The sequence below is a fragment of the Patiria miniata genome, unplaced genomic scaffold, assembly GCF_015706575.1.
Source record: "Patiria miniata isolate m_02_andy unplaced genomic scaffold, ASM1570657v1 HiC_scaffold_6, whole genome shotgun sequence".
In the NCBI taxonomy this organism is placed as follows: domain Eukaryota; kingdom Metazoa; phylum Echinodermata; class Asteroidea; order Valvatida; family Asterinidae; genus Patiria; species Patiria miniata.
In genome coordinates this window covers 20147951-20160807 of record NW_024037073.1, presented here as the reverse complement: position 1 = coordinate 20160807, position 12857 = coordinate 20147951, and the positions used below count along the sequence as shown (strand labels likewise).

At 40.2% G+C, this 12857-nt stretch overlaps 2 protein-coding genes across 2 annotated transcripts; one reads left to right on the top strand and one right to left on the bottom strand.

The window, feature by feature from the left end:
- The first annotated feature begins 46 nt into the window (after positions 1-46).
- On the top strand, positions 47-2744 carry LOC119742468 (alpha-ketoglutarate-dependent dioxygenase alkB homolog 4-like). The gene is made up of 3 exons (XM_038218399.1): positions 47-301; positions 1132-1374; positions 1866-2744. The coding sequence occupies exons 1-3, from the start codon at positions 161-163 to the stop codon at positions 2391-2393; spliced, it is 912 nt and encodes a 303-aa protein (XP_038074327.1). The 5' UTR covers positions 47-160; the 3' UTR covers positions 2394-2744.
- A 1232-nt stretch (positions 2745-3976) lies between these two features.
- On the bottom strand, positions 3977-12851 carry LOC119742625 (serine/threonine/tyrosine-interacting-like protein 1). The gene is made up of 8 exons (XM_038218751.1): positions 12716-12851; positions 10341-10504; positions 8939-9000; positions 7917-8016; positions 6838-7120; positions 5700-5800; positions 4568-4680; positions 3977-4264 (listed from the first exon to the last, which is right to left on the bottom strand). Exons 2-8 carry the CDS (start codon positions 10444-10446, stop codon positions 4133-4135), a joined length of 897 nt encoding a protein of 298 aa, XP_038074679.1. The 5' UTR covers positions 10447-10504; positions 12716-12851; the 3' UTR covers positions 3977-4132.
- Between the last annotated feature and the right edge of the window lie 6 nt (positions 12852-12857).

Genomic DNA, 12857 nt, shown 5'->3' with positions numbered 1-12857 from the left:
ATCCCATAATTTGGGCGATAAAACGCCCGAATGTGAGATTTGGGCTACTTGACCGTCTTATTAACGACAGTGTTTTTTGCGGAAGGATTTGGGCTACATGCATAAACGAATGCTAGGTGGTTTAGTCCTCGCTAACTGCTCTCCATTATCTTGAAATAGTATGGGAGAATATGAGGGAACATGCGGTTGCAAGGGCATTAGAACATGTTTAATATGTGAACAGCAACAACATAAAACTCTCATTCCAAGGAACTTTACCAGCGCAGAACAGGTACAATTACAAAACCGAGGGCAAGTTGAAGTGCAGGGGCCGGGAGGCCTCGAGGGGGGGGGGGGGGGGGGGGGGGGGGGGGGGGGGGGGTAGTGGGGCATGTGGGGAGGGGGGAACCCCCCCCTCCCCCGTGATGTTTATGAGATTCCTGGCTGGTGGTCTCATGGAATATTTTAAAAGAAGTAACAAAGAGTTTGCTAAAATGTAAAAAATTAAGTTCGTAACTAAATTGAAAATGTTTCCGCTCCTCCTCTTGTGTTGATATTGATAATGATATTTTTGTTGACCATTGAACAGTTGTATGGGAATGTGTCAGTTGTCAAGCATACATCATTCAATAAAACAATTTTGAGAAACTAAAAAACAATAAGTGTAAAGGTGTTTCACGGTAATCATGGTAATATGCGCCATCTTGTTCAAGGGGCAAAAAGAACATGCATTGCTAGATGCGGGCGCATTTTGGAATGACTGCATGATGAATTGGAAACGCCAAAGTTTTCCATTGACGATGGGTACACAGCAATGCGTATAAAATTGCCCTGCGGGCAAGATAGCGCGTATTACTGTAAAACAGCTTATTGATCTGTGTACTTCAGTCACTGTAGGAATTAAAAACCCTGTGTTGCAATTCTGTAACTGTAGCTGTTGAAAATTGCGTAAACAATCTGTAACAATAGCCACTAGATTTTTTTTTTAAATTGAACAAAACAGGCAGGTGTACTGTTTTCTTTGCCATTTATGAACTGTGGCGTCTTTGTGAAAGTGCTTCGGAATATGAAGATGTACTACCAATCATCACAAAGTTTGTCATTTCTTTAAAAAAGAAATGTTTACTTTTTCTTGTTGAATGTATTTAACAGGAGTCGTGGGAGTCGTACTGCTACTGTTGGAGGTGCAACACAGCATGGGGACCTAGGCATACAGACGATTTCGCCAACCCGCCCATCACTGAGCTGACGGCATGTGACCACACGGGGAGAGCGTTAGAATTCCCGGGAGTTACTGTCGTGCCGGAGTTTGTTTCCAAGGAGGAGGAGGCAGAACTTGTGAGGACCATTGATGCGTCGCCATGGAAACCGTCCCAATCTGGGAGAGTTAAACAGGTCTCTGACTCACTAAAATTACTTTTTTTGTACTCGTGACCTCAAATTGACTTGCAAAAGATAACCCTCACCTTTCGCACATTCTGGAAGCCCAATAATAATAATATGAAATTTGATATTTATAGGAAAGACATAATTTGTGTGTTTCAAAAATGGCAGTGAAAAGATTGGGCTACCTTTGTAAGAACTTGTTCAAAAAAATGTTGTGGTTTTTCAAGCAGTGTGCAACTATGCAGCTAAGTTAGAGGATGTTCTTATTTTTTATAACAGCTCAAGCAACATAAAGATAAACACATTTCATTTTCAAAGTGATAGCAATTTAGGGTGAATAATGCTATTGCAGCAAAAAGTGCACTTAAGAAACTTTGTTTACTTCAAAGCTGATTATCTATTGAATTTGAGGATGGCCTATTTGAATCTTGGACATCTTAGTTTGTGAATACTTTATCAGAACAAATGACCTTAATATTTTGGTTTGTAATCTCCTGCAGGACTATGGCCCCAAAGTAAACTTTAAACGGAGGAAGCTCAAAACGGCGGGTTTCACTGGCCTGCCATCGTTCATCAAGCCCTTCGTTGAGCGGATGAACGAACACGAGAGCCTGAGTGACTTCATACCCGTCGAGCAGTGCAATCTGGACTACCGACCCGAGAGGGGGTCGGCCATTGACCCCCACCTAGATGACAGTTGGCTGTGGGGCGAGCGACTCGTCACCATCAACTTGATCTCGGGGACCTATTTAGACATGACCCCTATTCAGAGCCCAGGGAACGAGGATACCCGGACTACACCGGTATCTGTTAGGATCCCACTTCCGCCGCGGAGCTTGCTTGTCCTGTCGGGTCCTGCTAGGCACCAGTGGAATCATGGGATACGGAGGGAGGCTATCGTGTCCCGACGCATCGCCGTGACACTCAGGGAGCTGACCGGGGAGTTTTTGGTGGGCGGGGCCCAGGAGGATATTGGAAGGGAGGTGCTGTCTGTTGCCAAAATGTTCACAGGGACTGTGGTTCCTTAAGCAGTGTTGTTATTCGGAAGACATCGTGATGGGTTTGTAAAATATAATTCATGATTTAGGTTTCTGGGGGCATGACATTTTTTAAAAATTCGAATTAAGAAATACGTGAATGATTGATAATACATGAACTGAAAATCAAACTGAAAATTCTGGACCTGAATTTATTTACAAAGGAAGAAAAATACAAATTTTTCTTAATCCCAAGATTTACACCTCAAAAGTTGTACATATTTACAGGATTTTTTTATACAAAGCTCTTTTACTGAAATAATATAATAGATGTGGCATTTGCTTATTAACTCTAAAATTGGCCTTGGTGAAAATTAAAATTGTACACATTTGTCGAATGGATACATTTGCATGTTGTACATTCTTTTTGGTAGCATGCTTATGGTAAAAAGCTTTAGTACTTGGAAAATATTGTACTTGAGCGAGACTGCAAGACATTGGTGGAATATAGACTACTTCATCATGACAGCACTATAACATCACTATAGAACACAAGCATTTGTTACAAAAAACAATTTCTTGAATGGTTCAGCATGATGTTTCACACTGAGTGAAAACAAAATTGGATCCATTTAAAGCTAACCATTTGCCTCCATGCCCCCCCCCACCAAAAAAAATCTAGTCAAGTATTTGGAACTGAGTATGGGGCATGGTGGCTTCACTGCATGGTTACCCAAAGCTGCGTGCATCTTAAAGCACAACGAGGAGGCCAGACTAAATTTGACAATCGTTTGACTAAAGGCCTTTGCGCAGGCTTAAGTTACGTCACAAACCAACCACTAGACGACTAATGGGCCTCAACCTAACTTGATCTGTGATGAAGCAACATTTAATGAATCAATCTTTCAGGTCAGTTAAGACTTGGAGTGAAGTTTCCTTACGTCAGCTTAAACCTTGGATGTGGAATCCCCTTTAAATTTTATATACAATTCCCATTATGTGATGTGATCAAGCTACATGAGTCGTTTGTCGACCCTGGTCAAATGTTTTTATTACAGATTTGAAAAGAGCACAATCTCAGCATTACTGCTGTGAAAACCGCATGCTGATACCATCTTTAGTTCGAAAGTTATGGAAGTTGGAACACCAAGAGATATGATGAAGTGATGTGATGAAGTGGCCCTATTTTGGCCTGTATCTCCAAATACAAATTCCCGACAAACGACTCATTTAGCTTGATCGCATCACATATATTGCTCAAGGCCTACGGACTCTGTGCACAAGTACCCCCTTGACAATTACAAAGGGAGAGTTGGGGGAGACCACTGGGAGAGACACTTGAATGCATTGCCAACGACGACTGACACTCATACAATTACGCTGTGGCTTTGTGCACATTCAGAGTAAAATAAGATGTGCGTACTCCGCAACATACGTTTACAAAACAGTACGCGCATGCAGTGTGTTCCGTCCATGGCCTATCGAAAGTGGTAAAAATGCACCAACTCTTGTTTGACTAAACTCCCGAGGACAATGCTTTGTGTTTTCCTTTGTCCCTGTAAAATAACACTCTCCCATAGACTAAGCACACAAACCTACCACAGAGGACCTTTTTTAACAAAAGACCAAGGACTGAAAGGATCTGTTGTTCTCCCTTTGTGTGTCTGTCCTCGGGGGTCATGTAGAACAGGTACACCCTGTCTTGTTCATGCACAGAGCCCTAACCATATAGAATTAAATTTAACAAAATGATGCCAGTACTTGAATAAATACAAAAATCTCCAAAGGATTTAGAAGTTTGGGTCACTGATGTCTGTGAGGGTCTCCCCGAAGACGGTTTTCTCCCATTTGGAGAGCTGGTGGACGAACGAGCGGTGGGGACGGATGTTGCTCTTGCAACCGGCAAGGTGTTTGTGGGCTTCCTACATGAATGGAATGACACCAAAACAACAACGCATATTAAATTAAACTTGGAAGATTTAGAATTTAGTCCTTCCTTAGGAATAAGATGGATGAGGGTGGGTTGGGTTGGGAGGGGGGAAATGTATACATCGCATGTTTGGATTGTTCTCACACATTAGTATTACGAACTGCAGGACACTTAAACTTACTATGCATTTTCAGAAACAAAAACAAATTTCTGAAATCTTTCCGAAATTAGGATTTGTCAACACGTAGCCAGATCAATATTTATTTGTTAAGACAAGAATTGTGCCATGCATTACCTTTAATGGCCATTTGTAGAACACCATGAGATAGGCCAACACCACGCAGACACTGCGGCTGAGGCCGTGATCACTGCAGACCAGGGCAGCCTGCTCTGAACCTATAATACCACCTGCAGAAGACAAGGGAGAACCAAATATCAACAAAAAACAAATGCAATCTGAGGGAGTACAACTTGGGTGAAGTATTAACATGTACCATGTGAGGTGACAATCTATGAACAAGAGGTGGTTTTGAGAATACCAAGGGATCTGAATATTTTGGTCATGTGCTTACTCAAGGTTCATGCTCTAATGTTAACATTTCTGCTTCTTCTCAAAACCGCCCTCTCTTTTAGAGATAGGCGCTTTACACGGTATATCTGCAAATTTCTCACATCTTAAAGAAACCACTGGGATTTTAAGTAACTTACTTTTCTATTGCACAGTATGTTAGGTGTTAGGTATTGGATCTGAATGTGACAGAGCCTGATATTTGCCAGGTACATGATATGAAAGTGTATGTGGGCTATTCTGGGTACATGATCTTAAAAGTATGTGATACATCATGAGATAAACTGGGTACACAAGGTCTGACAAATATGGATATATACAAGGTGTAGAATATGTGAGGCGTTCTGGCAAAATGAGATGGAACTGGGCATGGGCCATAGTGGAGAAAAATGAAACAAAAAAGGGGTTGATTTATTACGATTTTCAGATTTATTGATATTTATCACCTTTGATATGTCTATTACACAAAGAAATAGTGTAAACATCGTGGAATAAACTGTTTTTAAGGAAAACCAATTGACGTCTTCTTTCATTTGCACAACTACAAAACTCAAAACATTAAAGGCTGTTTTACTTTTTGAAATGTCAATAAGTGCAAACTTTAAATAGCCATAACTTGTCAACTGAATGCCTGATTGAAGTGCAGCAAACAGTATTGTACGGAGAATTTTATTCTCATTCCTAATACCAGCAAACCCTTATTTCGACCTCTGCCCAGTTGTGTCTCATTTTGCCAGAATGCCTCACATATGTGAAAGTGGGAGGCAGACTGTGGAATAAACTGGGTACAAAACCCAGGACGGCTTGCACAGAGATGGACTGAACGGGTTCAATACTTTACACAAGAACACTACCTTACCAAGGAATTGACAGGCTGGGTTCAAGTGAGGGTCCAGGTCTCCATCCTCATCATCTGTGACTGGAATGTGAAGCAGCTGATCACTGCTCAGCTCATTGTTTCTAGAAAACAATGTTAAACACACCAATTAGCAAACAGGCTAAAAAGTGGTGACACTCTTGTAAACAGAACCAAAAAGCAAAAAAAAGTGACGAATGTCTTCCGCCTGTTAAGAGTGGACACACTAGATGACACACAGGCACATATATTACAACAATGAGAGTAAAAGACAAGCGAATGGAAGCATCTCATCTGAGACAAATGCGACCTGTCACCACAGAATGAGCGTGAAGTCGGTCATTGCCATTTTGCAGAACAGTGGGGCAAAGCCAAAAATTGAAGGGGTGGTCCATATTTTTGTTTTTGTGTGAACCTCAATCTGTAAGTCCTGTTCTTCCTTTCCCCAATTTTTGTTGTACTGTCAGACATACTTTCAAACCAATTTTCATTCTGTTTTGTTATTTGATCGTTCGTTCACTGTAATACAAGAGAAGGTTAAAACGGTCATTTTCTCAAAAATTAGTTGAACAACTTCAATTTAGTTGGCGGTCTATGTTTCTGTTACCGCAATCAGTACCCCCAAATGTTATATACCATTAGAAACCTCCTGTTCTGCAGAATCCAGAAATAAAAATATCTCTATTTTTAAAAAGTCCAACTTTATGCTCCTTTTGTGGTGACACAAATACATCCAGGAGTCAGGTCTGTGCATTGGGTCTTTCTTCATCTTCCACCACTTTGAACTGTGTTTGAATCCCATCAGGCCTACATGTGAGTTAGTGGATTTTAAGTCCCTAACTGATTCCATGGGTTCCAACTGATTCCATGGGATCCAACTGATTTTATTGGGCTCCAAATGATATTGACTCCATGGGTCCCAACTGATTCCATGGGTTCCAACTGATTCCATGGGCTCCAAGGATTTTTATCTGGGCTTTCCTTCTGCCTATAAAACTGTACAATTCTTAATCATCTCCCCTGTACAAGTTTCTTCAGACTTGGCAGCAATATAGTGCATTGGGTGCCTTTGTGGAATCTTTGGTTTAATCACCAGAAATTATAAATAATAGTAATAACCCAAAAGAAGAATGTTCCTTACAGTTCAGTGGGCTCGGCCGACAGGCACACCACCCCCTTGATCTTGAGGTCCTTCCTGACGTCCGCCCGGCAGGCCTGCTGGCAGTCCCCCAGGTACAGCCTCCCCGGCAGCACCTCCATGGGGTAGGGCCTGAGCTGGTCCAGCTCCCTGGGCATGTAGATGATCTTCTGGGTCCGCAGAAACGGGTAGAGGGCAGAGAACTCCTCGTATCCCCCTCGGAGGACCTTGGCGGGATTGCGGCTGCCCATCTCCGCCATGACCTGGGCGCAGGCAATGGCTGGCTCTGAATGGAAAGGAATATACACAATTAAAAAATTAATACAATTCTGAATTCAATTAAATTTAATTAAACAATAGACCTACTTCTATTTAAACACAAGCAAAAAGGAAACTTAAGACACATCCACATTAAGAGTACACACAAGTCCAATAACTATTTTGAAAAAGGGGAAACAAAGGAAAGAACAATTAAGTAACAGCCATAAATATTTGGTCTTTCAATGACTGAACAAATAACAGGGAAAAAAATGAAATTGATCACATGAAGCAAATGATTAACAATTCATATAATTTTATGCTTTGTTGACAACTTTAGTTCCAGTGCCCACCACACTGATCCCAACGGGCTAAAACCAAAAGTTAGAGATTGATCTTTAATATTAGTCGGACGCTTTTGAGTTAAAATAAATTTCTGTGCTTCGATGTACATGTACTCAAGACGTTTTTAGAACACACATAAAAGAAAATGATTGCTTTAATTAAAGTTGACTTGAATAAGCCACTGAATACCTATGGACTCTGCACGAATAGATGACACTGTCTGGCCACTTTCAAGAGTTCAAGTGGAGGGACACATCACGTGTGTTGTGTGCATACTGGTTCGCAGGCGTTTAGGATGCAGAACTTGTTTGATTCTGCATATGCACAAAGCTATACCATCTTCGCATGAGCGTCAGGCGTCATCGGCAATGCGTTCGAATATCCTTCCCAGTGCTCTCCCCCAACTCTCCCTTTGTACCCGTTGAGGGGTACTTGTGTACAGAGTCCATTGTAAAATAAAGTTTATAAAGTGTTTCTACCTTGATCTTTTAGGTTTCGGGTCTTGCTATCCAGTACCACAACATGCATTTTGCATTCCAGCTCACCATCATATGGAACAAGGAATTCACCCAAGGCTGACTGCAATAATTACACCCAAAAAATAAAACATGTTACACTTAACTTTGTGGTTTAGCGCGATGAAACTTAACTCAGATAACTGCAAGTAGAGTGGACAATTTGCAGCTACCAAAAAAGTAACTGAACAAAATATTATGAAAAAGCTCACTTGGTTTAAAGATAGGAATGACGCTAAACTCCCTGTGAAATGATTGCTCCTGGCATGCTGTCCTTTTGAAGAACACACTAAAGGGTCATTTCCAAAGATCTATCAAGTGACACATTTTTCGTAACACTTTTGTTGCTTCAAACCAAAATATGAACAAACAAGTGGGCGATTCCAGAGTTATGCAATGAGTTATGTTATGTAATGTCTGTGACGGAGCCTTTAAGAGCTCAGTGAATAAAACTGAAAATGTACTTTTCAAATAATCTATACATTCATTATCTAGTAATGGTCAAGAAGATTACAGGCTAGGAGTTTTGGATAATTTCTTTGAATCGTTGATCAGATATCGCGGTCAGTTAGCTATGTCACAGACATTAAACTTCCTTTTAATACTGGAATTGCCCAAATGGTCCTTTTTACGATTAACTTTTACGATGGACTTTGTGCTTGCATCCTATAGCAAGATCATTCTCAAATGAAAACAAACCTGACATTTTGACAATGTTAGACAAAACAACGGTTTACACAACTTTTCATTCAATGTATCCACATTTAATGTAGAGATTTCAGAGTTGTTAAGGATTTTTCGTGAAAAAGTAACATTTCTTTTTCGAATCATTTGTACAGATGAAAAGTCTTTTTGTTATCACACGTATTGTTTGTAAAGACTACCAACAATGTAACAAAGCCTTTTCGAAGATGTGATGTAGTCTTGTTTGATAAGGAAAAAGGTTTTAAAAAAATCAGTTCAAGTAAAATGAGTCAAACATTTACCCTTGGTGCTTTCTTGGATGTGATGATGTGGCTCTCATTGTACTCATTTGTCTGCCTGGCATCTGTGAGTTGAATACATTAGGAAGAAATGAAGAAGGGAAAATACAAAAATAAAACCAGATAAAATCATAAACTGTTGTCCATCACATAATCTAGACAAGGTAATGTCACACAAAATGTCAGTAACAATAAATTGTTTAAGCAAACATGCCTGCCTACACAACCACATTTCCTTTTTTAACCGAACCTCATCATCCTCATACAGTGAAATCTTGATGAGTCAAACCTCACGGGAACAGGTTCAAACTTTGACTTTAGCAGAGTTTTGAGTTAAAGCTATAGTCCATCATTTGCAGCCATCCGAAAAAGTAACTGGCATTTTATTGTTGAAAAACACACTTGGTTGGGATTTAAACTCCCTGTGAAATTATTCTTTCTGGAAAGCTGTCATTTTGAAGTAATCAACGAAAGAAGGCCTTTCCAACGGTGCGTCTTAAGACGCACCGTAGGAAAATTTAAATTAGTAGTTCGTTTTGTTATTCGGCGCAGCGCGCGCAATCATTGGCACGATGCACAGGCGAGCGCGGTTGCTATAATTTGTCAGATCAGTGCGCGACATCGCGTATAGCTGCAATTCAAAACAATTCAAAACATGATTCAGCAACTTTTGATTTGAAATTGAGATCCTAGAATGCTGTTTTTCTCGGAATATACAGCTGAAGCTGAGCTGAAACTTCATCAGGTTAGTTGTTCAGTATCCTTCATTAGATTTTGAACACTTTTGTTGCTTCAAACGAACAAAATGCACAAATTACAAATGATGGACTATATCTTTAAGCAGGGATGTATATCATTGTTATACAACTGAAGGGAATGGATTCTTTGTTTGACTTAACAGTTGTTTTGAGCTATCAGAGTTTGACTTATCGAGATTTCATTGTAGTTTGTATGGCAACAGTCAATTCCTCTATGCAACCTCATATTGACCACAAAAAAATATCAGGCCAAGTAAACAAATTAATCAGTTTCTCATCCTCACTTCCTTCCTTTTCCCACCCGCTTGTTTTTTTGGTTTTTTTTATCATACATTTCCAATACATTTTGTCTTTTAATTTGTTCCCAGCAAAATTGTAGCTTTATGTGCAAGTTCAAAATCTGGTAAAAAGAGCATGGCAGCTCCTTTGCACACAAAGCATCATCAAAAGAGTTGAGAAAATGGAAGAATCCATCTGCAATCTTTGAAAAGCTGCCATAGTTGTGGAGGGGGGGGGGGGGAAAGGGCCGCCTCTTTCATTTTTTCTCAAAAAGCTAGGACGAGAAAGCATTTTTGTTTTTACTGGGCCCAATGTCTCAGTATTTTGTCACTCCACATCTGGTATTGACATGATCAAAGTATCTGTACCTAGAAGCAAGAGATAATTGGCATCACTGAGGCATGGATATGATGTAGCCTGCTGGAGGATGTTGTACAGCTCTGTTGGTTCACACATCACGATGCGTCCTGCCATGGTGTTCAGGGGGATTACTTTATTAGATGCGAGATGAAACTTGATGAAACTTGTTTGACTGTTGACAAAAAGAATTAAATCAGTGGTATAAAGATAAATAAAACTTACTCCGGGATGCAATCATAGTTCATACCATTGATTTAAATTTGCTAATGGTTACCTTTTAAAAATGACGAACAGAGCATACTGTTTGAAACGTCAAGTTAACCCAACTGGCTCTTCTCAGAACCACACATCTCACAAAGAAATATCATTCACATGGTGTTACCGCAAACCTCCCATTCCTTGATCACGTCCACCATGCAAACCGTTATTAAATCTTAAGAAATAAGGTGTTTCACGATAATAATAGAAATATGCGCCATCTTGCCTGCGGGGCAATTTTACAGGCGTTGCTGTGTACGCATTGACAATGGAAAACTTTGGTGCTTCCAAGTTATCATGCGGTCATTCCAAAATGCGCCCGCATCTAGCAGCGCGTGTTCTTTCTGCCACGTAAACAAGATATATTACCGTGAAACGCCTTATTGCAACTTTGCAATTTATAAGTTACCATCAAAAACATTTCATAATGGCAATGCAAAGGCAATGCCAATGACAATGACTGAATTTTTTGATATTGCTCTATGGATTCAGATGATGAAATGAATGAAATGGCATTAACTTTTTTAAATTACTTGCAGAGGTTAATTTTAACATAGGATAGCTAGGATGATCCTTAGCGTTATGTTTATGCATAGGATAGACCTAGGCCTATCATGCCTATAATCAGGTAGCCCCACTAGTGTGGCTGCGGTATGCTGCACTGAACCGCGGGCGTGGCCATGTTGTGCCCATTCTTGAAAATCACGCATTCTCGAGAATGGGCATGCACATTCTTGAGAATGTGCAACTGGATCCTTGCTCAATCTTGGCAAAAAATAACTCTTCCAGATTGAGCGCACATTCTTGAGAATGCGCGACAAGATAACGGTCTTGTCGATGCCGAGCACCGGCTGCGCTTGGCAAGTCTAGCTGAATCCCCTCGTTCACTGATTCTCAATAATTATACTGTTGCAACGCAAGGCGCTGAAAAGTAGAGTGGATATGATAAGTAAAGGCGTATTGATATGGGGGGGGGGACCGGGAAAAAATAAGAGACATAATAATACTAGTGCAAAGAATTCTAAATTTTTGGGATAATAAAAGCGGGGGGGGGGGGGGGGGGGGGGGGGGGAGGAGGGGGGGGACGTAAGAATGAAGAATGTGAAGAATGAGAATGAATACTGTGACATCCCATAGTGCTAATGCTATTTCCCATTTAAATTGCCACCAATTTATTGTTCACATCCCACCATAACGTCGCATCTAGTCAAAAGAGCAATTTTGGCAGCTTCTGGACATCGTTTTTTTTTTCGTAGCACGCATATGATACATGCAGGGACTTGTAACTTGTCTAGCCTAAATAAAGCACTTCCCAGACTAGTTCCCAGTCCTCCGTTATTACAAAACTTCCCGTAGTGGGCAGAAAAAAAGCAATAATAACAGGTTTAATTTGATTCAAATTATCGTAGTTATACGAGTACAGAAGCATAGAACATTTTCTTTCCTCTTTATATGAATTGTTTCCCTTTTAACCGCTATACAATTCATTTAACATAATTATGTCGTGCAATGTTTGTTAAGATTGGGCAAAATTCATAAATTGTGCACGTGATATTCCCACCCAATCTTAAGAATGAGCGCTCATTCTTAAGAACGCGTGCTCGTTCTTAAGAATGGGCGCTCATTCTTAAGAATGCGCGCCCATTCTCGAGAATGTGCATGCCCATTCTCGAGAATGCGTGATTTTCAAGAATGGGCACAACAGCCACACTAGTGCCTTAGACTTAGTAAGTTAGTGGGGCTAATAATCAGGGGGATAATTGAAATTTATAGAAAATGTGCAGAATAAACTACCTATAATTTGGACCCCTCCCAAGCATTATTATTTATTATTTGTTTTGGTACCAATTCAGTCATTGGCATTTGCATTGCCATTGCCTTTGCATTGCCAGCATTATGAATAGCTAATATTAATAATATAGGCCTCATAATAACTTGTTCAAAATTTATGATTCAAATTCAATGACATTGACAAAATAAAATGTTATTTTTAATCATGTTTTCGTGGAATGATTTGAACTTCACAAACCCTGCAGAATCCTTACAATGGAAGTTTAAATATCCACTAAAAAAAAAAAACTGTTTAATCTACGATATCTCAAATAAAAGCACAAAAATAGCTCACAACAGAATAAACACTTGTGTCGTCTGCTCCTGCACAACTTCCGCGTTTAGTTACCAAGGAGAATATTTCCAGTTCCGGTAACATTGCATTGTGGGACACAACTTTCTGAACAACAAAACTGCGGCTGCGCTGTGACCCCTAC

Excerpts from the sequence above, each read along its gene's own strand:
- LOC119742625 (XM_038218751.1), bottom strand. The coding sequence starts at position 10,446 with ATGGCAGGACGCATCGTGATGTGTGAACCAACAGAGCTGTACAACATC. Across the intron at positions 9,001-10,340 it reads CAATTATCTCTTGCTTCTAG|ATGCCAGGCAGACAAATGAG; the intron begins GTACAGATACTT and ends TTCAACTCACAG. Across the intron at positions 7,121-7,916 it reads CCGAAACCTAAAAGATCAAG|AGCCAGCCATTGCCTGCGCC; the intron begins GTAGAAACACTT and ends CTTTCCATTCAG.
- LOC119742468 (XM_038218399.1), top strand. The coding sequence starts at position 161 with ATGGGAGAATATGAGGGAACATGCGGTTGCAAGGGCATTAGAACATGT. Across the intron at positions 302-1,131 it reads AAAACCGAGGGCAAGTTGAA|GAGTCGTGGGAGTCGTACTG; the intron begins GTGCAGGGGCCG and ends TGTATTTAACAG. Across the intron at positions 1,375-1,865 it reads AATCTGGGAGAGTTAAACAG|GACTATGGCCCCAAAGTAAA; the intron begins GTCTCTGACTCA and ends AATCTCCTGCAG.